The sequence below is a fragment of the Equus caballus genome, chromosome 1, assembly GCF_041296265.1.
Source record: "Equus caballus isolate H_3958 breed thoroughbred chromosome 1, TB-T2T, whole genome shotgun sequence".
NCBI lineage: Eukaryota > Metazoa > Chordata > Mammalia > Perissodactyla > Equidae > Equus > Equus caballus.
Genome location: NC_091684.1, coordinates 10,809,922 through 10,835,760, shown reverse-complemented (window position 1 = coordinate 10,835,760; position 25,839 = coordinate 10,809,922). Strand labels below are relative to the sequence as shown.

Below are 25,839 nucleotides of genomic sequence, written 5' to 3'. Positions count from 1 at the left end.
ATATCCAAGATCACACACAGGTCCGTACTCTGTAAGTATTGCCTACCAGGTGCTGTGACAAAGACTGAGCTCGGCTCTGTTACTAAAGCTCCTTCAGCCCCATCACTGACCAAAAGTAAATAAATACCACCTTTTCAGTTTCAGCACTTGCGGCAACTAGATGAGCCATCACGAGACTGAGAAGCAGAGTGTGCTCCCTCACCCAGTGGGCTGCCATAGGCTAACAGTCTTTAACCAATATTGACTGGTTTTACTACTACAATCCTAGCTGCCGAGAATAGAATGTATTTAATCCTAAAAAAAAGGAACCTGATTTTTTTTTTTTATGAATTATGTGACTGCCTTACTCAATCCATCTCTCATTATCTCTTGTGTCTTTGTGTAGGTATCGATGGCAATCCAAAACTAAGACCAACAGGTATTGCTCTTCCATACTTTTCAACTTGTTGCCAGGTCCCTGATGTATGTGAATCCTTTATCCTGAATTTGGGGCACAGTTGACAGCATAAATTCTCAGTTGCTAATTAACAAGAGCAATGCAGCTCATTAGTGTTGATAAAATGGTGGGGCTGGGGCAGCAGAGGGTGGGGAGAGAGGTGGGAGAGAGTTAGGAGAGAACGAGAGTTCAAACTCACCAGAAATGCATCTCTGGGCCACTGGGGTTCTCTGAGTCAGTATCTGCTGTGAACAGAGGGTTGATTGCTTGCAGTAATGATCATGCAGTAGATGCTGGGGGGAGCAAGGAAAGAGAAACCCCGGGGGCAGCATCTTCTCTGTTCCCCGGGGCACAGAGAAATCACAGCTGTGAGTGTCAATATTTTCAAGTACTTTAAAGGAGCATTCTGGATCAAAGTCCTTGCTCACGGTATCATTTTTTCTCCATGTGTTTTCACAGACCCGCCTGGTGACAGCCCCCCTAAAGGTACTTCAGCTTTATTGAAACCCTTCGCATGGTTTGATATTTACTCAGTTTTCAGTTTTAGCACTTCCAGCAACTAGATGAATGCTCTTTCTTCCTTTTACACGTGAAAAGCCCCAGCACAGAGGTGCCTTTAACAAATTCCACACCAGATCCAATATTTCAGCCATTAAGGGGATGCTTTAAGTAATCTCGGTCTTGATTTCAGCCAGGGTCTGTGGATAATAAAACGGAGGAAATTCTAGTCCATGCTGTTTTGTCGCATCGCTGCATTGTCTTCACATCCCTGTCATTAAAACGTGTGCTCACACCTATCTGTGCACATGGGTTCATAAAGCCCTGGTATGTCACCATCATTTCCCTTCACAATAACCCCATAAGCTTGATAGGCACATGTAACGATCTTGTCTGGTAATGAACAGAATTGGAAACTCAGAGGAGTCTCCAAAGCTGACTTTGTCAGTTACCAGCCAAAGCAGCCCCAGAACAAGGTCTTCCTTCTGCCCTCACTCCATCCCCTCTTGACCCTTCCAAAAACACCAGCAGAGGCCAATGCACCCTTCTCATGGGGTTTCTTCACTGTTTCTTGCAGATGAAAATTTCCACTGTGGTGGTTTGCTCACAAATAATTCAGGCTCCTTCTCCAGTCCTTGGTACCCTAAAAAATACCCCACAAATGTGGTGTGTGCCTGGGACATACAAGTGGATATCAGGGCTCATGTCAAACTTACATTTGCAGTGGTGAAGTAAGTAAATACTGCCTACATTTACTATCCTCTTCACTTGATTATAGACACCAGGAATACTGCCTGCTCCCTCACCTCCATGAAAAGAAAAACACCCAACTTCCATATTTAATTCTCAAAAGTGATTTTTCTTCAAAAGTAGTATTGATCAAAATTTTAAATACATGGATTTTTTACCCCAGCAATTCCAGTTCTGGGAATTTAATCCACAGATAAAGGCTCCTGTGCACCGAGGGCAATCAGGGCAGCATTCTTATAGTAGCAATAGGTTGGAAATAATCTAGCTGCCCATCAGTGTGGGATCAGATATGCAGATTTTGGTACAGTCATATATTGTTGTCCCACATCTAGGGTGTATTGTTATGGAATGATCTACAAGAAAACCATGGACAGTAGTAGAGTCACTGCCATTTGTGCGTAGACCATCCCCGGAAAGGAGCAGTTCATTGTAGCTGCTTCTGGGAAGGGGAATGAAGTGAGGGGCACTAGTCAGGCGTGGGAGAAAAATTTTACTTTTCACCAAATACTTGCCAGTACCACTTAAATTGTATTCCTTGTACTTATAATACATATTCAAAAAGTACAATTGAATGAAAATTTTAAAAATTAAAAGATTTTTAGAAACAGGATACATACTGCCTGTGTCAACGGGGTGATCATTTCCTCTGACCTGTGTGAAGAGATGTAGGTTTCAGACAGCTTTTCCAGAACCCTTCCTGAACCCATCTGGGCAGTGCTCACTGGGAAAAAGCCCCAGGGGATTGAGTCTGAATGATATCCTCACTTCACAGGATGGAAAATTTCTATGGCTGTCCGTACGACTTCATTGAAATCTTTGATGGGTCACAAAGTGAATCTTCTTCTCTGGGAAGGTTCTGTTCTGGTGCAATGCCAATATTTACCTCCTCCTCAAATCGCTTAACGGTGGTCTTCCACAGCGACGCTATCATCACCAACATCGGCTTTCATGCATCCTATGAGTCTCTCATGCAAGACGAGAACGGCACTGGTAGGTCCTTTGGTCATTTTAGCCCCTGTCTCTGCTTGGTATTGAGGGCGAGGTTGGATGGCCCACTCCATGCCTGGACACTAGGGACTTGAAAGTGGTTCCCCCCTCCTCAGTTTACCCCCAAGATCTGACTGGAGAAAGTGGTCAGATGTGGAGTCACGCGTGCACATGCATCTTCTCATATTAGCGCACATCACATGCTCTGGGAAAGGGTTAGCTGATGCTCTCTTTGAGCCTGTTTCATTCAAAACGCATGCGTAGTGTCTTTTCATCTGCCTGGAGAACGCTGTTCCCCACCAAGAGCAGCAGTATCCAGTGTTCACGTGCTTGGGGCTTCCCACTCCACACAGGGCTTTCAGGGGCCTCCTTTGGCCTCTGTCAAGTAGACAGTCCTTTCCAGGGAAAAAGCTTTAAAAAACACCCCCTGAAAATCACACTGACGTGAGAGATCAAACCCAAAGTCCCTTTGCAGTCACTTTAACCCACAGTAGTTCCCTCCCTCGTGGGAGAGTGGAGCTTTGAGAGCTGGTCGGCTCAGAAGAGATGCCCAGGTCTTCCGCGACAGCTGCAGAAAAGGGGTCGCCCCCAGCGCAGTGAGTCGGGCATGTCTGTGTTTCCCAGATGTGGCGCTCAGGCTGACCAACGGCAGCCACCGGTGTGAGGGCCGCGTGGAGCTGCACTACAACGGCAGCTGGGGGACCGTGTGTGACGACAGCTGGGACCTGCACGATGCCCAGGTGGTGTGCAGGCAGCTGGCCTGTGGCAGGGCTGTGTCGGCCCCCGGGCAGGCACATTTCAACCGAGGCCTGGGCCCCATTGCTCTGGATGATGTGGAGTGTGTGGGGACTGAAGTCAGACTGTGGCAATGCCTGCACAGTGGCTGGTTCTCCCACAACTGTGGCCACCACGAAGATGCCGGTGTCATCTGCTCAGGTGGGCCTGATGCTGAGGCAGCAGGTGGGTGAAATGACATTCTAGCTCTGAGTCTTCTGCAGTAGGGAAGTTCTGGACAGGCCATGTGTCACTGTTTTCCAAGCTTCAGCCTTCAGATGGCCCTGCACCATCCCTGTCATACCCACCTACCACCCACCTACCACCCACCTACCAACCACCTACCACCCACCTACCACTCACCTACTACCTACCACCCACCTACCACTCACCTACTACCTACCACCCACCTACCACCCACCTACTACCCACATTATAATTTTAATCCTTTCCTTTACATTGACTCTCTTTTCTCACTTAAATGAACTCATTTTACAAGGAAACTTTCCATCACCACCATAAATGGAGAGCCAGGATCACTTGCCATAAATAGGCAGTAGATAAAAGTAAACACGCAATATCACAAGGTTAAAATGTTTAAAAATTAAAATATATGGTGAACTGTCTAATGAATTCATGCCCATGCATATCTGAAAATATTCTTAATCAGAATGGAACTAAATGTAAATTTTTAAATTTCAATGCAATAAATATGTAACCCTTAAAATAGAAGTTGCACCATGGCAAATTCTCTCACACCCCACCAGTGATGAGTCATGCCTTTGGGAACTATCTTTTTGCTTCAACCCCCTCGTTTCACAGGTAACACAGAGATCTTGCTGAAAGTCACAGAGTTGGGAGCACAGGTGCTAGCCCAAGGCTCCTATTCCTCAGCATTATCCCTGCTGAGTTTCTGCAAACAAATTCAGTAGTTGGAGTCAAAGCCCCCATTTATCTCTCCATCCGTCTAGGTTTGGCTGGAAAGAGGCAAACTGGCTTATCAGCTAGACATGGCAGCAATGACCTGAGATAGGATGAAAGGGAAGGCAGGGGTGGAGGTACTGGAAGGTTCTGAGAGAAGAGGAGAGAAGTCAAGGGGCAGAATCAATGTTCTGAGCAAATCAGGAGTGAAGCCACATGCCTAGTGTGACATCAGAGGATAGGGCCGGGGGCCTAAAGAGCAGGGGGGTTTGGAACCAGGGCCCTGGCCAGAGCTGTGGCGGGGGTGGGTCAGAGGTGACAGGGAAGGTCACAAAGCAGCAGCTCAGGGTTCTCTGTCATCCAGCCTTTCGGCTCCCTCCTGCTGCTGAAGTTGCAGGTGTATGTCCTTGAGATAAATGCGGTTCTGCCCTTTACAACCTGACAGTTACTCTGGGAGGCAACACCCACACACCCAGGAAGAATTACAAAACCAACCCAACTGGCAAGATAGGTGCTGCACACGAGCAGACCATCACTGTGGCCACAGTTTGCCCAAAAAGCACAAAATGACATTGCAGTGTCTGTCAGCAGGACAGAAATGAACCCGGAGACCCAGGACATCTGGAGCTTGTAACCATGGCAACTCAGGGCCATCTCAGATGCCCAGAGTAGGTGTAGTTTCTCCCCAAAACAAGACATGCACTTTTCTGTTTCAAATAAGCAAGTGGACCCCTTGGGTTTAAGAAGAATGAAGGGACGTGACTTACCCTCACCTTTTGACTTGCGTTTCTCGTAGCCTCCCTGCCTTACTCAACACCGTCCGCTGCTGTGAGTCACCCAGCTTCAGGTAACTTCAGTTGTTCTTAATTGATTAACTGTCACTTGCCTCGGCAAAGTCACCTTGGACAGTAGGATAGTGGTTTAGGAGTCAAATGTCCTGGATTCATCACTTACCAGCTGTGGGGCCTTGAAGAAATCCCCAAAACACTTCATGCCTCCATTTCCTCCTCTGGACAAGGATGAGGAGGAGGACAGCAGCATTTGTCTCCTAAGGCCGCAGTGGGATTCAGTGGCTCTCCGTGCGGAGGAGCTGGGGCAGTGCTTGCCATGTAGGGCACGCTATTTACGTGTCAGCCGTCGTTTTCTCGCTGCACCTGTTCCGAGCACTGCAGAGATGCATCTCTGTGTGCTGCTTTCTGCCCAACAGAACTGTAAAGAATGAAGGAGCTGAAAGCATGTCTTGCTAGCCTTTCTCTGCCTTTGTGATCGGCCCAATAGTTGTCACATTTCAAATCAGGTCAGCTGCTTTCCCATGCAGTGTCTTTAAGACTAAAATACAACACTCATGGAGGAGTTGGAAAAGAAAGGCCCCAAACCTTCAAAGGAAGCACCAGAGTGAGTTATACTGAACAGCAGTGATGCCCAAGAATGCTTTCTTGACTTTAAACTATATCTGTTTACAACAAAATCTAGCAACCACCGTGCTTCGATTTTCTTGAGCCTGTATCAGCTGGCTCTTGTGCCCTGCGCACGCACCAGATGGGTGATGGAAGGAGTAACCCCCACTGGGAAAGGGAGTCAATTTAGAATCTGAAACTGTAGATAATCCACAAGGTGGAGAGCCCACCGACAGGTAACTCGGAGTTAAATGTTTTTGACATTTAAGACATTTTTCTGTCTGTCCTTAGCATCGTTTCCAGAGCCCACAAAGCTGCCCACATCAACAGGTAATCTTTTCTTCTCTCTTCAATTGCCTTCCTTTCACAGAGTTTTAGCTCAGAAAAGTTCCAGCCTTATTGTGGGAGGAAGTGTCCCTGTGGAAACACACCCCTCCGCAGGCTCAGGCTAGCCATCCGAAAGCCTGTGGCTGGAGAAAGGGCCATAATGTCCAGGTTCACCTGGAAAATCTGTGGTTGGAAAGTGAGAAGAAAGAAGCTGTGAGATGCAAGAATGGCTTTTGGGGACGAGTTTGGAAGCTGGCACTTAGGAATGCTGAGGGTAGCCTTTGAGCCCAAATCTCCACCCCTTCCCACTGTGAGCTCACCCTGGCTGTGTTCAGAGCATATCCTCTACTCCCTTTCGTAACACTGCCCTTTGAGCATGGGGGTCAGCCTGTAATGACTGCTCTTTACACTCCCCAGAGCATCTTCACATATGCGGTTGCACCTGATCCTGGGAACAACATAGACGGGAATTATCATTGTTGTCACTGGAGCAAGGTGTGCAAAGGCACACAGAGAATCTTACACACACATGCACACACACACACCCTCCAGTTAGTGTGTGCATGACAGCTTCTCATGAAAATTCAACAAACCCCGTGCATGCCAGAAACCAAGACTTCACAACACGTAGTGAAAGAGAAGGAGGCAGCTATGCAGTGATGCAGGTGTCTGGGCCAGCTGGCTAAGGAGCACAATCGTTCCTTAACCAATTATACCCACAAAAAAACCACTGAATAATACCCAAGGCAAAAATAAATGAAATGAATGACACAAAGTGAAAGGAAGGGGTAGATTTCTTATTACCGATTATCAGTGCACAATTTCCAGGAAATACTGGCTCTTCTGGTGGCCTTTCTGGATGAACCTTGATGGAGGTCATTGTTTAGAATGTCCACCAAGGTCTGGGCCTGCGGCTGGTGAATGGGTCAAACAGGTGTGCGGACTGAGTGGAAGTCTACCACACCCACACCTGGGGCACGGTGTGTGATGACACCAGGCCATAGAAGATGCCCACAGGGTCTGTAGGCAGCTTGGCTGTGGCCTGGCTGTGTCTGCCCTCCCAGGGGACAGCTTCAGCCCTGGGTCAGGCAGCCTCATCCTGGACGATGTCAACTCACCTGGAAGCCAGTCCTCCCTGGGGCAGTGTCTTCATGGCAGCTGGTTCACCCACAACTGTGTGCACACAGGGACGCTGGTGTCATCTGCTCAGTGAGCTCAGGTGTCTTCTGGGCCACTCATGGAGCTCCCCAGGCCAAACCTGGAATTTACAGAGAGAGTCTGGAAATATATCTGTGCCTTAAACCTCCCCCCATGTCTGGAACAGCAAATTTCTGTTCTAACTCCGAAAAATATGCTAGCTGTTTAATATATGGGAGGGCGCCATTCATCTTGAATGTCCACAAAGGTAAATTAATTGTAAAATAAAGGAAATAAAGGTGCTTTTCTCACGAAGTTGTTGGGAGAATTAAATGAGACATTCCAAATAGAGCACTTAGTCAAGCATATAACACACCATAAACACACAAAAATGTTAGCTATTTTGTTGTTTGTGGTGGTATTTTAGTTACTAAGGCAAATTCTGTCAGAATCACTACCTCAAAGTTTTAGCCAGGTGATACAATCCACACCCAGCTGTAAAAACCCAGAGGGGACAGTCCTAGATGCTTAAGAACAGTTGTTTACCAGCATTGTTGAGTCCCATTTAAACTGAGACAATGACCTTTGAGCCACCCCAGCATCCTGCTTTCTATTATTAAACCGCTCTCATGTTTCCTCCATCTTTGCAGATTCTGCAGCCGCTGTACATCCAGGAGTCTGTGAGTTCACATCCACTTTATCCGGGTATTGGTGACCAGCCATCTAGTGCAGGGGTCCCATGCTGTGTCTCCCTTTCCAGCCTTAACTTTCCTTGACGATGTTCTGAGTTCAGACCTTTCCACCCTCCCAGAAGACCCAGAGAATTTCCCATTCCCATGAGGCCCGGCTCTGCACCCAGAGGAGCAGCTGCTCTGGGTGTTCACAGGCCAATGTGTCATCCCTCCTGCACGTGAGATCTGCATTTCAGCAGGCCTCGGAGACACCAGTTCTTGACCCACAGTGATGGTTCATGCAACAGAGGCCGTAGCAGGCCAGAGAGGGTGGGAGGTTCTGGGGGCAGGTGGGCCTTGTGGCGGGAGATACTCTTCTGCCTGCAGCCCACCTGGGACTCAAGATGCTGCAGCTGAGCTCTGTGGTTCTGACAAGGTGCCCCAGGCCTGTGGGGCCTTATCTTCACACTCCCGACATCAATTTTTTTTCTTTTACTTTCTTATTCTTAATCAGAATAATGTGTACACATTTATGAGCTGCCGTCACATTTTAAAGGATAAGTATTTGATAGAGATTGAGTGGGGTTGTTTAAAAGCAAACTCCTGCATGTGACTGAGATGGTTTTTGAGAGGAGTATGAAATTTCATTGTACTTGTTTGCAGTGTACTTATGAGTACTTTTTTTTCTTACATGTATAGTTTCTTCAGCTCTGGGGAAACAGCCACATGTTTTCCATCCAATAGGTACTTTTTCCGGTTCTTATATTTTGTAACTATTTTTCTTAGGCTGGGTTCCCCACATCTGTGGCCAACAGAAATGTAGCCAATATTATTTTCATGGTCCTGGCGCTGTATAGAATAAGAGTTGTGCTCATTAGAGTCAAGCAGGTGATGTGGTGGATTCTCCTCACGTAGGGACCTTTTCAAGAAGAGCCAGGTCACCCACCCACCCTCAGTAGCATCATTGCAAGGCCTGTATTGAGGTCCTGATGCACAGAGCGCTCTTGTGGGCCCTTCTCAAAGGAGACCCCCTGAATCAGCCCCAATCTCTGGGACTCAGAAGCCAAGAATTGACTTCATCTTCTTTTGGTTCAGAGGTCGCTCTGACTTGGCCAATTCCTTCCCCTCTTGCAGCAGCGACGCCATCTCTTCTGCTCGCTTTTCCAGCCCCCAACCACCTCCACCACCCCCAATAAATGCATTACAATTTTCAATTCAAGGAAAGTTAAATTAATTCTATCCTGAGAATTTTATAGTATTCTTGGAAAGAGTTGGGTTAAAAATGCAAAGTCTAAACTCCAAGCATTCAGCTGAATTGTTTTGAATTTTTAGAGCAATGATATGAGAAATGACACCTAAAAAAGAATGAAAGCAGAAAGTTGTTTTTAAGTGTCTTTTCTACAAAGCCAGCTCGCAGCACGTATCCCCATAAAGAGACTGCCTAGTTTTAGGAAAAACATTGTAGAGTTTGTGCTAAATTTCAGATACACAAAGCAATCCTCTCATTTCCTCTGCATCTATAATTTCCCAGGGGATGTATGCTGCTTGAATGGTAAACTGCAAACTAGGGTAGAGGCCTCTGACTGGAACGCTGTCTTGTTCGAGAATCGAGGGAACCTTCTAAGCCATCTTGGCTCTTGGCTCTTGCAGATCTGCCCATGGTGAGGCTGGTTGATGGGAGGAGCAGGTGTGAAGGCCGCGTGGAGATCCACCACAACGGCACCTGGGGGACTGTTTGCGATGACCTCTGGGACCTGCCTGCCGCCCACGTGGTGTGCCAGCAGCTGGGCTGTGGGGTGGCCCTGATGGCCCCAGGGAGCAGCCTGTTTGGTGACAGCTCTGGCCCCATCTTCCTGGATGATGTGCAGTGCACAGGCAGTGAGACCAGCCTGGGGCGGTGCCACCACCGGGGCCTGTCTGTCCACAACTGTGGGCACCACGAGGATGCCGGGGTCGTCTGCTCGGGTACACAAATTCTCCCAAGGCTGGGTTTCCCCCACAAGCAGCAGAGCCATAGCTGCCAGGCAGGTCAACCCTGAAAGGCTTGGGGTTCCAGGTCAGGTGAACAACTTGTCCTAGTTTGCCTGAAATTTCCCAGTTTTAGCCTGAAAGTCCCTGTCTCAGGAACCCCTCAGATCCAGACAACCCAGGGTGTTGATCACACAGGTGTCAAGTGTGCCAATGTCACAGCTTGGCCCTAAGAAGGGAAGAGATCCTATGGGCAAAATCATACATAGGAAGCAGGAAGTCGTGTCCCTGCTCTGGGACGATTTTTAATTTCCAGGAATGATTTTTCTCTGTGTGTCAATCTCATCAGTTTCTCATGAAGCTATTTCTCAGGGAGTTCTATATATGAATACCCTCCTGATTTGTTGATTGCCATAGTTGGGTCTTTCTTGTCATTAGGGGCAATTTTTATGCAACTGTTCAAAAAGCTGAATGAACATTTAAGAACTCTGTTTTGTTACCTTTTGTTACTAAATGATGTACTCAGTAAACATCTGCAACCCCCACCCCACTGGCAAGTCTCTCCACAGCCCAGAGCCACGCCCTCCCTCTCAGTGGGTGGGGTGGAGATGAAGTTCCTGTGGGATGAAGATGAAGACGGGGTGAGGACATTTCTATCCCACTCTATTGTTCGATAGTCTTTTAATCTGAAGGGTGAGTGTTTGGACAACTCTGAATTAAAATGGCATCAAACCCTCATCTGTCCTATTTTGTAGCCTCAGATCTCCTGAGTGGGTGTTGGTGGCTCCTCCCTGGAAAAGCTCAGATAGATGCTTCCAATTAGCGTCAATAAGCCAGGGTCTCACCTAGACAAGGGAAAGGTAGGTCAGAGATGCTACCTAGTTTGGGCTCAGTCTTTAGGAAAGCTGATCTGCCTCTGACGGTGCTGCATTTCCAAGAATGTCCTGAACCACCATGCTGCCACAAATGTAGATTCATGTGCCCACTCAGCTTGTGCCCCATGAGCGTTTTGTAAGTGTTCACCTCCACTAACATGAACACCTTGGCTTTTCTCTTTTAGGTCCTGAAGCTGCCCCAGCATCAGCTCCTACAGTTGGTAATCCTCTTATTGTTTCTTTCATAGCTTCCTGGTCACTGAATCTCTCTAGTGGATTCTCTGGTTGCAGCCAGTAATGTCAGTCCCCATCCAGATTCATGCCTCACCCAGGGCTGAAAAAACACAGGGCTGATATGGAGCGAGAGGTTACCAGCAGAGCTGGCCGCTTGTCTAGTTTCTGCTTCTCTAAAACTTTTTTAACTTTGAATCTGGGCCAAGGAACAAGTTTGGACTAAAGAAAATAATGGAAAGTTGAGTTTGATGTAATCCCATGCTGTTAGTTAGCCATTTGATGACTCAGCTCCAAAATAGATTTTTACCCTTATCCTTGCAATGATCATATTTCAAATCCAAAGATGGGAATGATGGAACGGAATATTTGAAACCAGAAATAGCCTGGAAAAGCCAGTCACTGCCTTTGTGAGCACTAATTTGACTCATCCCTAAGGGACTTTGAAAAAGGAAGCAAGATTTTCTAGAGCACTAGAATTCAGGCTTTCTTATAGTAAAAACTAAAGACAAGCCCCATTAGAAATTACTTGCAAGAAGAGCTGATCACATTCCAATAATAACCCCTGAGTTTTCCCCAGACTTGCCTGTCATCAGGTTGGTGGACGGGAGGAGCCGTTGTGAAGGGCGCATTGAAGTATACCACAACGGCATGTGGGGGACGGTGTGTGACGACCTCTGGGACATCAACGCTGCCCACGTGGTGTGCCGGCTGCTGGACTGCGGAGAGGGCATCGGCGCCCTGGGGAATGGCCACTTTGGGGAGGGTGTGGGGAGCATCCTCCTGGACAATGTGCAGTGCCAGGGCAACGAGACCACGCTAGGCCACTGCCAGCATCTAGGCTTGTTCATGCACAACTGTGGCCACCGTGAGGACGCCGGGGTCATTTGCTCAGGTACTCACTCTTTGTTTCTCCAGAGGCTGCCAGAGCCCCTCTTGGTGGGGGGACCTGGAAATGCACATAAGGAAGCTTGGGTCCTGTTCAGGTCCTCCAAACACATGCTCAGGTCTGTTCTCAGGATTGGTTCCGGGAGGCCTCTCGGTCTTTCTTAGCCTCTCTTAATTTCCTGATCTACCCAAGACTTGAGCCAACATCCATGAGTTCACTTTAGAGCCCTCAGTCTCTGCCAGCTTCAAGGAACTACTGGATCCCCTCTGTTATCCACCTACTGGGGTAAACTGCACTTTCGAGACTTTCACTTAAAATTTTCTGTTTTGAGCTTTAAAGCTGACTTTGTTGCACTGCTTTGGGAATTCCATGAACAAAACCCGGCTCGTCTCATCTACACCCTTGGTGAAAGCTTCAACACCATTTCCTTTTGGCCTCGACGGTTTAAGATAGTTTCCCTTTCTTCTTTTCTTAATTCATCCCATTTATGCATTATCTAAGGCTGCCAGAAAAGTAGAACAGAAAAGGAAATCAGATGAAATGAAAATGTCCACTGCCCAGCTTATCTTAACTTTATGGAACAAAAACTAGGATCATAGGATTTAGTTAACCCATCCATTTGTTTGACAGATATTTATTGAGCACTTTAGGTGCACCAGACAATTCTAGCGAAGATGTAGTAATGAGCACAAGAGACCACAATCCTGCCCTCGTGAGGCTTACATTCCAGGGCAAGTGTTCAGGATCATCTGAGTTTCAACCCTGATAGATCATTAGCAAAAGTAAATGAACGTTGAGTTAGGAATCAGAATATGCTTTATCATGTTAAGGAACCACTGTCGTTTAACATTCAGACAATTTAGTGCTGGGTTACAAACTAGTTTGGTGAGGGTGAGAAATCAATGGTACAAACCTAAAGTCTGGATTAGGAAAATTTTTGGTATTTTAATTCTCTAGGAAATATTTCCTCTTCGTTGCATCTGTGAAACAGGCTTTCCGACCCATCTGGGGAGATTATACTGTTCTCACAACCAGTGAACATTTCTCACCTCCTGCCTTCGTGCTTCCCTGTCTCTATTTCAGTCTCATCCAAGAAATATTTCTTATTTTGAATTTCACATTTCAGAAGTCATTTTGCATCTAACTTTAGTATATCTGGGGTATAAAATTTTTTAATAAAAATGTATTTTCTAAATTTCCCATTTGTGGGTAGGATTTTTATTTTAATTTTATCTTATTTCTGTTTCAATTTTGTTTTACAATTTCAGCATCAGCCACAGAAATGACCACTTTACCTGGTAATGTTATTTTCTTTCTTGCTTTGTGACTCATCTATGTATTGCCTTGCATACAGTTAGGGTTGAATATATTCCTTGAATGAAATGGTAAATTGAACAGACAGTAATTGCACACCTTCCGTACTTAGGACACTGTATGTCCAGTTTGCTCCTTCCCTCCTGGGTGCAACAGCAGGTCTCTGAAATCAAGTTATAGTCACACGAGCTTAATTCATATTCTCATCAGGGTTCACACATTTGGGTATTCAGTGAGTTAATATTTTGTAACAGTCACAGAACTTCAGGTATCTCAAGCAAAACTCTTTCACTAATCTGCATTTTCAGAAACTAGTAGAGTACACATCTCCCACGTGTGTTTCACAGTGGAGTTCTCCACTCCATTGATAAGCAAATGTTAAAAAAGAATTTGTGTGGCCAAATAAGTTGGGGAAATACCATATCCATCTCTTGAAGTTTCATGGTCTTTTAGCACATTAAAGTCTCTGACAAGTCCTGCAGTAAGGGATCTTTTGTTAACTTGGCTTAACCCAATGTTTCTCAAACTTCCTTGACCATTGAAACCTTCTCAGTGAAAATGTAGCGTCACAGGATTTAGAGCCAGAGAACCTGGGATTATGTTCTGGCTCCAGACTTAACCAATAGGGTGATAACGGGCAAGTCCCCTTTCTTCTCAGAGCCTCGGTTTCCTCATCTGTAGAACAGGAGGATGAAAATAGTCGCCTGAGAGTTTGTCCTGGGGACTGAGTGGCACACACTTGTGCAAGCACAAAGTGATGGCAGCTTGGTAGCCACATTCCTGAGGGACGCATGTGCTGCCACCTGCCCAGACCTGCCTGGCTCTGTAATGTAAGCAACTCACATGTCCTTTGTGCACTTCCCTCTCCTGGACACTCTGGAGATCATCTTAGGACTTGAGTTGGTCAATATATGGCTAAGTAAGTCGGAGAAATACTATCTTAACTCAATTCAAGTCGACTCGACTCAAGTTTTCTCTGAACTGGAAACAGTTATGAAAGTAGCCCATGGTCCATATTTCCAAAATCTCAGAGCCCTCCACCAGGCTTAGTAGAAACTGACCTCTAAGGAAAAGGAGACAATGAAACAAACTTCCCTCTTTGTGATTGGATCTGTGAGAATCAGCCTCCAGCTCTTTTAGGAAAGGACGAGTTTGATATGGCACCATCCAGTGTAACATTTTTCCAAGAGTTGGAAAAAACCTTAGAGATTGTTCTAGACATGAAGACACAAGCGGGCAGCCCATGGGCCAGTTTTGACCCATGGATGGGTTTTGATTCAGACAAGAGAGTTTTGCCTAGGTGACGTTCAATTTTTTTTTTAATTTCACATTTTGAAAATGAGAGATTTCATATAAAAGTCCGGATTTCAAGTTTTGATGGAAAAACCAAAGGATGGGAAATACTAGCATGAATTTTGGCAGGGCACCAACTGTCTAGAGTTGATCAGGGAAGGGCTCCCCTTTATTTGGGCATGTACTGTCTGGTTTCCTCGTGGCCCATGCGAACTAGTTCTGGGCCTGGAGGCATCTCCATTTGGCTGCTTGGTGCTTCTCAAACTTTAATGTGTGTATAAGTCACCTGGAGATCTTGTTAAAATGCAGGTTCTGATTCAGGAAGTCTGGGGTGGGTCCTGAGAGTCTCATTTCTAACAAAGTGGTGCAGATGCTGCTGGTCCACGGACTGCCCTTCAGATGCAGCAGCTGAAGCTCAGAGATGCAAAGGGACTTGTCCAAGCTCACATGCTTGGTTACCCAAAGAGCAGAGTCTAGAACCCGGGTCTCTTGGGTCCCAGACCCATGTACCAACTTCCCCATTATTTGTTCTCTTAGCTTAATGAAACACAGAACAAGAAATCAAATAGGAACAGAACATAATCAAATATGAACATGGCTGGGGCATAATTTGAAAACAGTGATTTTTTAAAAACTTCTTTACCAACAAACTTGATTGACATGAGTGGTATTTAATTACAATTTTCTTTAATTTGTAGGAACTGTTTGACAGTTCCTACCTCAGTTTCAGCCACAGAGTTGGTTCTTACACCCGATTACAAGTTTTCTCTTGATTTGTCCTCTTCGTACCTATCTAAGGGGTATTGCTGTGTTGAAGTCCTACCTAGATAGTACAATTTTACTGTTTGTCCAGGAGTCACTTGGCTGAATTAATCCCTTGGAAAATTGACTAGAAGCCAGCAATAGATGAGGAGGGCCTCTACGCAGCCAAGTTGAGGTCCCAACATTCAAGCCCAAGTAAAGCATTGAATACACACGGGCGTGGTCCACCGAGCCTGTTGTTCTTACTTTCTATGCACTCATAACAATTGGCCATCTAGTCTCCCTACTGACTGTGTATTATGAGAGACTACAGATTGGGGAGGGGGTGAGGAACTGGGAGGGGGAGACCTCATACAAGAGCCACATATACAATGGCAGGAAATGCTAACAGATAGTCTGACAGCCGCAGAAGTGTTCAGAAACCCATTAAATGTCACCACACTTTCTAAATGTGGTGACATGGAGCAAAAATGCCCACTGACCTCGATATCCTTTGAGACCCCTCTCTATGACAACCCTGAACAAAAACGTTTTTTTCCTAATGAGCCTGAATCATGGAGGTTAAAATATTATCAATAGCTTTTGTTTAAAAGGACAGGGAAGTGTTTCATTTCAAGAAAGTTTTAATTTATAACATTCACACGTTTTTAATTTGGGTACTTTACCTTTTACTCAGGAGGGTGGGAAATAACTAGTCCTCACACTTGAATTTTCCAACAACGAAGCCTGATAGATGAGATCATAGGAAAGGCAGAACTGTGTATAATCAGAAAATAAATACTGACTGTCCTGTTTATGTCATATTCAGGCATGATTTCCACTTTGGCAGAAGTGACTCCTTCACCCGGTAATGCCCTCTGCTGACTGCAAATGTAGGCAAATGGGACAACAAGATCACCTCTGTCATGCCACCAGGGCCAAGACTAGACAGCTTTGGGGATGGTGTGCTGTCAGATTGTCATTGTCCATGAGCAGAGCACCTAGTCTGGGCCAGACCTCGTGCCAAGCAGGAGGTAGTTTGGGGGCAGTGAGGAAGATAGAGAGGGGATCTCCCTGGCCAGGTCGGACCACCTGTCGTAGGTTCTCGTAGCATCACACATCTCTCCTTCATTGTTCTTGTCACAACTGCAGTTTTACAGAGCAGGAACCATATCTGATTTGTTGGTTGTTTTGCTCTAGCATCTAGCACCGCGCCTGCCACAGAGTAGATGAATGAATCAAGATTTGATTAAGTAAAGGAAGTCTATGGTTTCTACGCCCCAGGAACAGAGAAAAGAAAACAAGTTAACTATAAGACAATTATTTTTGCCATTTGTCAGGTTTTGACCAATTGCCTTTTCTTATTTCCAGAATCTTTGAGTATTGCTGTAGCCACTTCAACAGGTAATTTTGATGTTATTTTGGGTTCCATTCATCTTGCTTGCTATAAATGTTTTTATTTGATTTTTCAGTGAGCTCATTAAACAACTATTTATGCCCTGAGCAAATGTTTAGATTGTTTAGAGTTTTTAAGTATGCTTGTATTGACCTGACTCACAAAAGCAACCTCTAGGTCCCCTGATGGTGAGTGAATTCTAGGCAACCCAGCTAAATGCATGGGCCAAAGGCAAAATTAGTTCAGCCAGTTCAGCCAAACATAAGCAATGAGTCATTCACTGGACTGACTGACAGTCTAACCATCCATGGGGAGAGTTTCTCCTGGAGACCAACCACCATGTGGGTGCTGCCAGAATGGTGGAGTGTCAAGCTATGGCTTTTACTGACCCTCCCTGACATTCAACCAGTATTCAGTGAGGATGGCTCTGTGCTGAGGCGGTAAGGGATGCAGAGTGGATCAAGGTAATACGTAGCTCTCCTCTTGTACCATAGATTTTGAGTGACGCTGGTTGGAATTATCCACGGAGTTCCTGATATTACTCAGGTTCAAGAACTCTACAAATAGAGTATTGGAGGTTTATTTTAGGGGAGAGGACAGTAAAGAGGGTGCTCTCCCCTACTCTAGGTGCTGAAGCAATCAAGAAATCAAATATGAGAGTCAACACCAAAATATGGCCTTTATTACTGATAAAGCTAGGTTGGAGGACAATGCTAAGTACAAGAGAAAAATGGACTTGCCATTCTCTCTTTTCCCTCAGTCTAGATCTTGGGACAGCCCACCTAGGGAAAGTTCCAGTCTGCAGAGCTCACCCTTTCCTGGGTCAGCGCCTCCCATCCATTTGAGGAAAGGAGGGAGGGCCAGGGAAAGCATGTCCCCCATTTACAGAATCCTTGTTAGATGGGCCCCATACAGTGGGGAAACTTGGACCAATGAGTGTTGCCCTTTGGCTAGGTAATCTCCACCTCCAAGGGGAGAAGTGAAGGGTGGGCAAGAGGAGTGAAGACCCGAGGAGCAGAAGGGCAGCCTGGAGGCAATGGAGGATCTGGAGATACCCTGCCATAGCCCCAGCTGGGAAAGCAGGAAGACAGGACAAGGCAGTCACCCTGATCTATGATGGCCAGCTTCATGTCTCCTGTGTCTTATAGAAACATGTGTGTCTGATATGGCTGTCTTATTGCTGCCTTGTTATTTTGTTCATCTGCAGCTTCAATCTCAACTGCTGTGACCTCCATACCAGGTAAAACACTGTCTACTGTCCCATTAAGTGCCTCTTCTTGGAGGTCCACTTATCGGTCTAGGCTGTTCCATGAAAATGTTGTCCCCAACACAGCCTCAGTAAAAACAGAAACCCAGGAGTCCTCTGCACTGGTATTGAAGTTTCTTCTTCTCTTTTTCTGTAGATATCTCTCCAACCTCAGCAGAGGCAATCTCTCCATCTGGTAAAGGTTCTCTTATTGTCCTGTTTAAATTAATGAGACCAGCTTCTCACTTGTCATGTTCTATTTAGAAAATGAGCCTACTCCATGACCATTTTGACTACAAAGTAAACCTCAGTAAGAAGACACATGGAAGTGTCCTTTCTCTCATTTTCTCATTTTTAAGTGTCCTATTTTCTTTGCTCATACACAGATGTATCTTCAACCTCAGCAGAAGTGGACACCCCCTCTGGTAATGTTTTCTGCCTGTCACATTTCTTAAGTTAAATATAATCAACTCTCCTTCTTTCTGTTGGACGAATGAACATATGTACTGAATAATTTGTCTATGGTATAAGCCCCAATGTAAACAGAAGTCCTAGCATCCTTTCACAGAATTTAAGGTTCATGTTCTCTTTATTCATCCATAGACACAGGACTGGTCCCTCCACTAGGAACACCTTCTGCGTGTAGCGCTAGTCTTAATCAGATGTGCCCAAGGGAGGTGCGGGCTGGGGGCCCACACTTCCACCTGCTTGGCGCTGTGTGTTACGTTTCAGGTGATGCTTTGACTCATCTAGTACACCCAGTGAACGTGCTAGAGAACTGGGTTGTGCTAGTGTTGGTTCTACCCATTTGCTCTTCCATTTTCTACCACACGGCTATTCAAACCACAACATTCCATTCTCCTTTTAGCTGACATTTGAGTTTGATCCTTCTTTGTTTGCAGATACAATTCTCACTTCAGGTGAAGAGCCTTCTTCACCAGGTATGCTCTCTGCTCCTTGCAGTAATCCCGATTAGCAACTTTCTGAGAAATTCCCGGCCCAGCAAGAATTTACACACCGAGAGTAAACACTTCCTGTTTCCGCAGGAGAGGTCAAGGGAGAAGAGAGGAGAGGAGAGGTCAGGGAGGCCAGCTCAACTCCAGGGAAGCTCCAGGCCACTCCCCCAGGAGTGGCTGTGATTCTGGACACAGTGAAGGCAGATGTGGGCACAGGATAAATAGGATAAAATAGCATCAAATGTCAACCCTGGAGGATACCTTAGACGTGACCTACACCCACAATTCTCAGATATTAGTGTGCAAGCGAACAGCCTGGAGAACTTGCTAAAAAGCAGATTTGGATTCAGGGGCTCCAGGAGGAGCCTGAATTCTGTATTTCCCACAAGCTCCCGCGTGATGACCACGCTGCTAGTCATGGGCCACATTTGAGGAATGAGGCACTAAACCACTGCCCTTGTTTTGTAGGAAAATGAGGCCCAGAGAAAGAGGACAATTGCTTAAGGTCACTGTCTTAGTCAGCTAGGGCTGACATAACAAACTACCAAAGATTGTGTGACTTCAACAACAGAAATTTATTTTCTCACAGTTCTGGAGACTGGAAGTCCAAGATCAAGGTGCCAGTAGGATCAGTGGTGAGGGCTCTTCCCTTGATTTGGAGACGGCCACCTTCTCATTGTGTGCTCACAGGGCCTTTCCTTAGTGTGTGTACACTGGTAAAGAGAGAGAAAGAGAGCGCCCTGGTGTCTCTTCTTATAAGGATACTAATCCTATCGGATCGGAGCCTTCCCTTATGACCTCAGGCCCCATCTCCAAAAACAGTCACACTGGGGGTTAGGGCTTCAATAAGCAAATTTTGAGGGGGCACAATTCAGTCCATAATAGTCACAGAGCTGGAGCAAGGCAAAGTTGGGGCTCTTGGCTCCTGTCCAAGGTCCTTTCTACTCTCAGGCTTTGCTGACGAGTCTACCTGTGTGACTCCTTCAAACCCATCTGACAATGATCTCTTCAGTAACAAGGCCTTTGCTTTCTTCTATTTCATTTATTTTCTTTGTTTTCAAGTCCTGATTATTTTGAAGATGTGTGGGGTCAAACTCAGTGAAACCAAAGTTTAGGACATTCTTTCCACTTACATTTAGTTATTGTTTTCCTCTCTCCCTCCTTCCCTATCTCCCTTCCTCCCTTCATCCCTCATTCCTCACTTCCTTCTTTCCCTGCCCCACCATGACTCCACTTTTGGCAGACGATTTCTTGTCCTGTACTTCCTGTTGGCTCTTGACATTGCACAAGGCAAGCTTTTCTTTGTAGCCCTGGTTGATGGTAACACACATATTGTGTGGCACTCACACATTTTACTTCCTTTAGGAAAGCACGACAACTAAAATCACTTCCTGCCTCTTGGAGTGTGAGGACGGATGTGATGGCCATTAAACCATTATCTTCCCTCCCACTGATCCCTGATTCACTCCATCGAGCCCAGAGTGAATGTGACTCCCACATCTTATGCTCCTGACAAGCAGAGTGGTGCAGAAAGAGTGTATACCTTGGGGGCCTCACAGGTTTGAACTGTGGATACCTGGGCATGTTACACAAGCCCTCCCAGTCTCCGCTTCTCCATCTCTAAAACAGTGATAGTATTTACCTGGCCCAGTTGTAAGGATTAGAGATGTAAATTATATGACACATTGTAGATGCCCAAAATGGGAATTGTTGTTAATCTACCTTGCGAAAAGCCAACTTCTCATTCACAATTTTACCCCTGAATATGTAACTTCACACAATAAATAAGCAGGGTTGATTCTGTTATAGGCAGCTTATGGAACAATCTTGTTTTCGTAAACTTATAGTCTACAGCATAAAATTTCAGTGAAGTCAAATTTTAAGCCTTTCTTTTAACTGGGAAAAACATTTTTTTTTGGCAGCCACAGATCTGATTTCAACAAAAGTGACACCATCACCTGGTAATGATCATATCCTGTTGCCAGATTACAGTAGTTTAATTTTGCAGTAATTTATATAACCATACTCAATCATAAAGGTCGTTGTTACTTTTCCCACTTGCTTCCCTCTATACATTATCTTATGGAATTAGACCTCTCAGGTATGATCTTGCTCTTCTCTAGAAAATATTTCTGAGGAATCTGACTTGATTTTCTTCATTTCATTCTCAGCCCCTGTAAAAATTTTTCCTATAAAATCTAATGCTTTCATATTCTTCCTTTGAAAAATTCAGCATATGTGTAAAGCTTCTTTATTGACCATTTAATAAATTATTTTATTTTTGGAGAATAAACAGGACACAACACCACTTGTTACATTTTGATGCCAAGAAAACAAAACTTAACAAACAGTATTTCTGCACCCAAACCAAAGTAGAAACTTAAACAAAAGCATTAATGTCTAAAATTAGAGAAAACGGAGCTGGCCCCGTGGCCAAGTGGTTAAGTTCGCGCGCTCTGCTTCGGCGGCCCAGGGTTTCGTTGGTTCGGATCCTGAGCACAGACATGGCACTGCTCATCAGGCCACGGTGAGGTGGCATCCCACATGCCACAACTAGAAGGACCCACAACTAAAATATACAACTATGTACTGGGGGGATTTGGGGAGAAAAAGCAGAAAGAAAAAAGAAGATTGGCAACAGTTGTTAGCTCAGGTGCCAATCTTTAAAAAAATAAATAAAATAGAATAAATTAGAGAAAAGGTTTGATTCTTTTTCAGCTTTGAATATAAATATGTGACTTTGAGGGTTCAGATTTTTTAAGCTCAGTTTTTCTTTTTTACAGTTACCATTTCAGTCCGTGAGGAAATGGTCCCTTTACCTGGTAATTTTTCTTTCTAAGCACTAAAATTATCATATTGTTATTAATACTGTTAGGATCATATTTCTTCTTCATTCAAATTCCCTACTGTTTACAGAAAACTTCTAAGAGTTTATAGGTATATATGTGCAGACACAGATGTGTGTGCACACCACACACACCTTTGTGGGTAGGAAGCCTCAAATTCACCTTCCAAGACCTCACTCTGAAGATATTTGCCTTTATTCACAGTTTAAACAAGCATGGTTACCTTGCTTCCAGTGTCACAGCAACAAATTAGATGAGGAGATAGAAACCATCCTAGACCAGGATGTTGCAGTCGTGAGAAGCTGAAGCCAGTGGTGTTTATTAACGTTCACTAAGCATCTTCCATGTGCCAACCAGTGCAGGAAATTGAAAAACAGTCACAAGTGACCAATTTATGTGAAGACAAATCGTTTTACACACATCTGTGGGTGTGGCACCACCAACATAATATTGGTTTTATTTTTTTTTTACCATTTTTACTTCTTAAGTCACCTTTTTTGAAGTATAATTATATACAATAAATTGCACAGATCTATGAGTTTTGTCTAATGTATACAACTGTGTGACCACCACCACGATCAGGATAGAAAGCATTTCCATCACCCCAGAAAGTTCGCTCATGCCCGTTTGTAGTAAATCCCTCCCACCTCCCCCAGCAGCCACTGCTCTGCTTCTGTCACTGTAGTTTAGATTTGTTTTTCTAGAATCTCATATAAATGGAATCAAATAATATGTGCTCTTTTCTGTCTGCCTTCTTTTGCTTAATAAATTGTTTTTGAGATATCTCCATGTGGTTCCATATACTGGTAATCTGTTCCTTTGTTTGCTTAGTAATATTCCATTGTGGGGATATACTACAATTTATTTACCCATTTTCCTGTGGATGGAAATTTGGATTGTTTCCAGTTTTTGTTTATTGCTGAGAATTCTCCTATGTACAAATCTTTTTTTATTGAGTTCATAATGGTTTACATCAATGTGAGATTTCAGTTGTACATTATTTCTTGACTGTCCCCACACAGGTTATCCCCTTCACTCCCTGTGACCTTCCCGACCCCCCTGCCCCTGGTAACCACTGAACTGTTTTCTTTGTTCACGTATTTGTTCATATTCCACATATGAATGAAATCATCTGGTGTTTGTCTTTCTCAGTCTGGCTTATTTTACTTAGCATAATTCCCTCTAGGTCCTTCCATGTTGTTGCAAATGGGGCGATATTGTCTTTTTTCTTAGCTGAGTAGTATTCCATTGTACATATATATATACCACATCTTCTTTAGCCAATCATCAGTCAGTGGGAACTTGGATTGTTTCCATGTCTTGGCTATTGTGAATAGTGTTGTGATGAACATAGGGGTGCATATGTCACTTTGGATCATTGATTTCAAGTTGTTTGGGTAGATACCCAGTAGTGGGATAGCTGGGTCATATGGTATTTCTACTTTTAGTTTTCTGAGGAATCTCCATACTGTTTTCCATAATGGCTGCACCAGTTTGCATTCCCACCAGCAGTGTGTGAGTGTTCACTTTTCTCCACATCCTCTTCAACATTTGTTGTTTTTTGTCTTGGTAAATATAGCCATTCTGACTAGTGTAAGGTGATATCTCATTGTAGTTTTGATTTGGATTTCCCTAATGATTAGTGATGAGCATCTTTTCATGTGTCTGTTGGCCATCTGTATATCTTTCTTTGAAAAATGTCTGTTCATATCCTCTGCCCCTTTTTTGACCAGGTTGTTTTGTTTTTTGTTGAGTTGCATGAGTTCTTTATATACTTTGGATATCAACTCCTTGTCTGATAAATGATTTTCAAATATTTTCTCCCAGTTGGTGGGCTATCTTTCCATTTTGTTGATGATTTCCTTTGCTTTGAAGAAGCTTTTTAGTCTGATGTACTCCCATTTGTTAACTTTTTCTTTTGTTTCTCTGACCCCAGTAGACGCAGTATTCAAAAAGATGTGGCTAAGACCAATGTCAAAGAGTGTCCTACCTATATTTTCTTCTAGGATTTTTATGGTTTCAGTTCTTACGTTCAAATCTTTAATCCATTTAGAGCTAATTTTTGTGTATGGTGCAAGATAATAATCTACTTTCATTCTTTTGCATGTGGCTGTCCAGTTTCCCCAACACCATTTATTGAAGAGACTTTCCTTTCTCCATTGTATGTTCTTGGCTCCTTTGTCAAAGATTAACTGTCCATAGATGTGTGGTTTTATTTCTGGGCTTTCTATCCTGATCCATTGATGTGTTTTTGTGCTGCTTGTCTATTTTTATACCAGTACCATGCTGTTTTGATTACTATAGCTTAGCTTTGTAGTGTGTTTTGAAGACAGGGATTGTGATGCCTCCAGCTTTGTTCTTTTTTCTCAGGATTGCTTTGGCTATTTGGGGTCTTTTGTTGTTCCATATAAATTTTTGGATTCTTTGTTCCATTTCTATGAAGAATGTCATTGGGATTCTCATTGGGATTGCACTGAATCTGTAGATTGCTTTAGGTAGTATGGACATGTTGACTATGTTTATTCTTCTGACCCATGAACATGGAATATTTTCCCGTTTCTTTATGTCTTCTTCAATTTCTTTCAATAATGTCTTATAGTTTTCAGTGTACAGGTCTTATCCTCTTTGGTTAAGTTTATTCCTAGCTATTTTATTCTTTTCGTTGCAATTGTAAATGGGATTGTATTCTTAATTTCTTTTTCTGCTAGTCCATTGTTATTGTATAGGAGTGCAACTGATTTTTAAAAATGATTTTGTACCCTGCAACTTTGCTGTAGTTGTTGATTATTTCTAGTAGTTTTCTGGTGGATTCTTTAGGGTTTTCTATATATAGAATCACATCATCTGCAAATAATGAAAGTTTCACTTCTTCCTTTCCAATTTGAATTCCTTTTATTTCTCTTTCTTGCCTAATTGCTCTGGCCAAAACCTCCAGTACTATGTTGAATAGGAGTGGCGAGAGTAGGCATCCTTGTCTTGTTCTGGTTCTCAGAGGGATGGCGTTCAGTTTCTCACCATTAAGTATGATGTTGGCTATGGGTTTGTCATATATGACCTTTATTACGTTGAGGTACTTTTCTTCAATATCCATTTTACTGAGAGTTTTTATCATAAATGGATGTTGGATCTTGTCAAATGCTTTCTCCACATCTGTTGAGATGATCATGTGATTTTCATTCCTCATTTCATTGATTAGTGTATCACATTGATTGATTTGTGGATGTTGAACCATCCCTGTGTCCCTGTAATGAATCCCACTTGATCGTTGCATATGATTCTTTTAATATATTGCTGTGCTCAGTTTGCCAATATTTTGTTGAGGATTTTTGCATCTAAGTTCACCAGTGATCTTGGCCTGTAGTTTTCCTTCTTCATGTTGTCCTTGTCTGGTTTTGGTATCAGGGTAATGTTGGCTTTAAAGAATGTGTTAGGAAGCGTTCCATCTTTTTCAATTTTTCTGAATAGTTTGAGAAGGATAGGTACTAAATCTTCTTTGACTGTTTAGTAGAATTCTCCAGAGAAGCTATCTGGCCCTGGACTTTATTTTTTGGGAGGTTTTTGATTACTATTTCAATCTCTGTACTTGTGATCGGTCTACTCAGATTCTCTGTTTCTTCTTGATTCAGTTTTGGGATGTTGTATGAGTCTAGGAATTCATCCATTTCTTCTAGGTTATCAAATTTGTGGGCATATAGTTTTTCATAGTATTCTCTTATAATCCCTTGTACTTCTGCAGTATCTGTTGTAATTTCTCCTCTTTCAATTCTAATTTTATGTTTTTGTTGATTGCTGAGAATTCTGCTATGTACAACTCTTTCTGTGGACATGTGTTTTTCATTTATCTTGAATTAAACACCTGGGAATGGAATAGCTAGGTTACATAATGTAGGGGTTTTTTTTTATTATTGAGATTAATTGACGTATAACATTATATTAGTTTCAGGTATACAATATTTGTATATGTTATGAAATGATCACCACAATTAATCTAGTTAACATCTGTCACCATACATAGTTACAATGATTTTTTCTTGTGATGGGACTTTTTAAGATCTACTCTCTTAGTAGCTTTTTAGTACGTAATACAGTATTATTAACTATGGTCACCCTGCTGTGCATTATATCCCCAGGACTTATTTATTTTATAACTGGAAGTTTGTACCTATAATAGAGTTTTTACATTTAA

At 43.8% G+C, this 25,839-nt stretch overlaps 1 protein-coding gene across 1 annotated transcript in view; it reads left to right on the top strand.

Moving 5' to 3' along the window:
• LOC100058262 (scavenger receptor cysteine-rich domain-containing protein DMBT1) overlaps nucleotides 1-25,839 on the top strand; it is an 85,956-nt gene that overhangs the window by 51,089 nt on the left and 9,028 nt on the right. Inside the window, exons 28-41 of the mRNA XM_070276080.1 lie at nucleotides 386-418; nucleotides 896-922; nucleotides 1,512-1,665; nucleotides 2,457-2,674; nucleotides 5,163-5,213; nucleotides 6,055-6,093; nucleotides 7,878-7,907; nucleotides 10,927-10,962; nucleotides 16,581-16,613; nucleotides 17,813-17,845; nucleotides 18,009-18,047; nucleotides 18,238-18,276; nucleotides 20,730-20,768; nucleotides 21,591-21,629. Coding sequence (XP_070132181.1) covers nucleotides 386-418; nucleotides 896-922; nucleotides 1,512-1,665; nucleotides 2,457-2,674; nucleotides 5,163-5,213; nucleotides 6,055-6,093; nucleotides 7,878-7,907; nucleotides 10,927-10,962; nucleotides 16,581-16,613; nucleotides 17,813-17,845; nucleotides 18,009-18,047; nucleotides 18,238-18,276; nucleotides 20,730-20,768; nucleotides 21,591-21,629 — 810 coding nt within the window. The remainder of the gene's footprint in view (nucleotides 1-385; nucleotides 419-895; nucleotides 923-1,511; nucleotides 1,666-2,456; nucleotides 2,675-5,162; nucleotides 5,214-6,054; nucleotides 6,094-7,877; nucleotides 7,908-10,926; nucleotides 10,963-16,580; nucleotides 16,614-17,812; nucleotides 17,846-18,008; nucleotides 18,048-18,237; nucleotides 18,277-20,729; nucleotides 20,769-21,590; nucleotides 21,630-25,839) is intronic.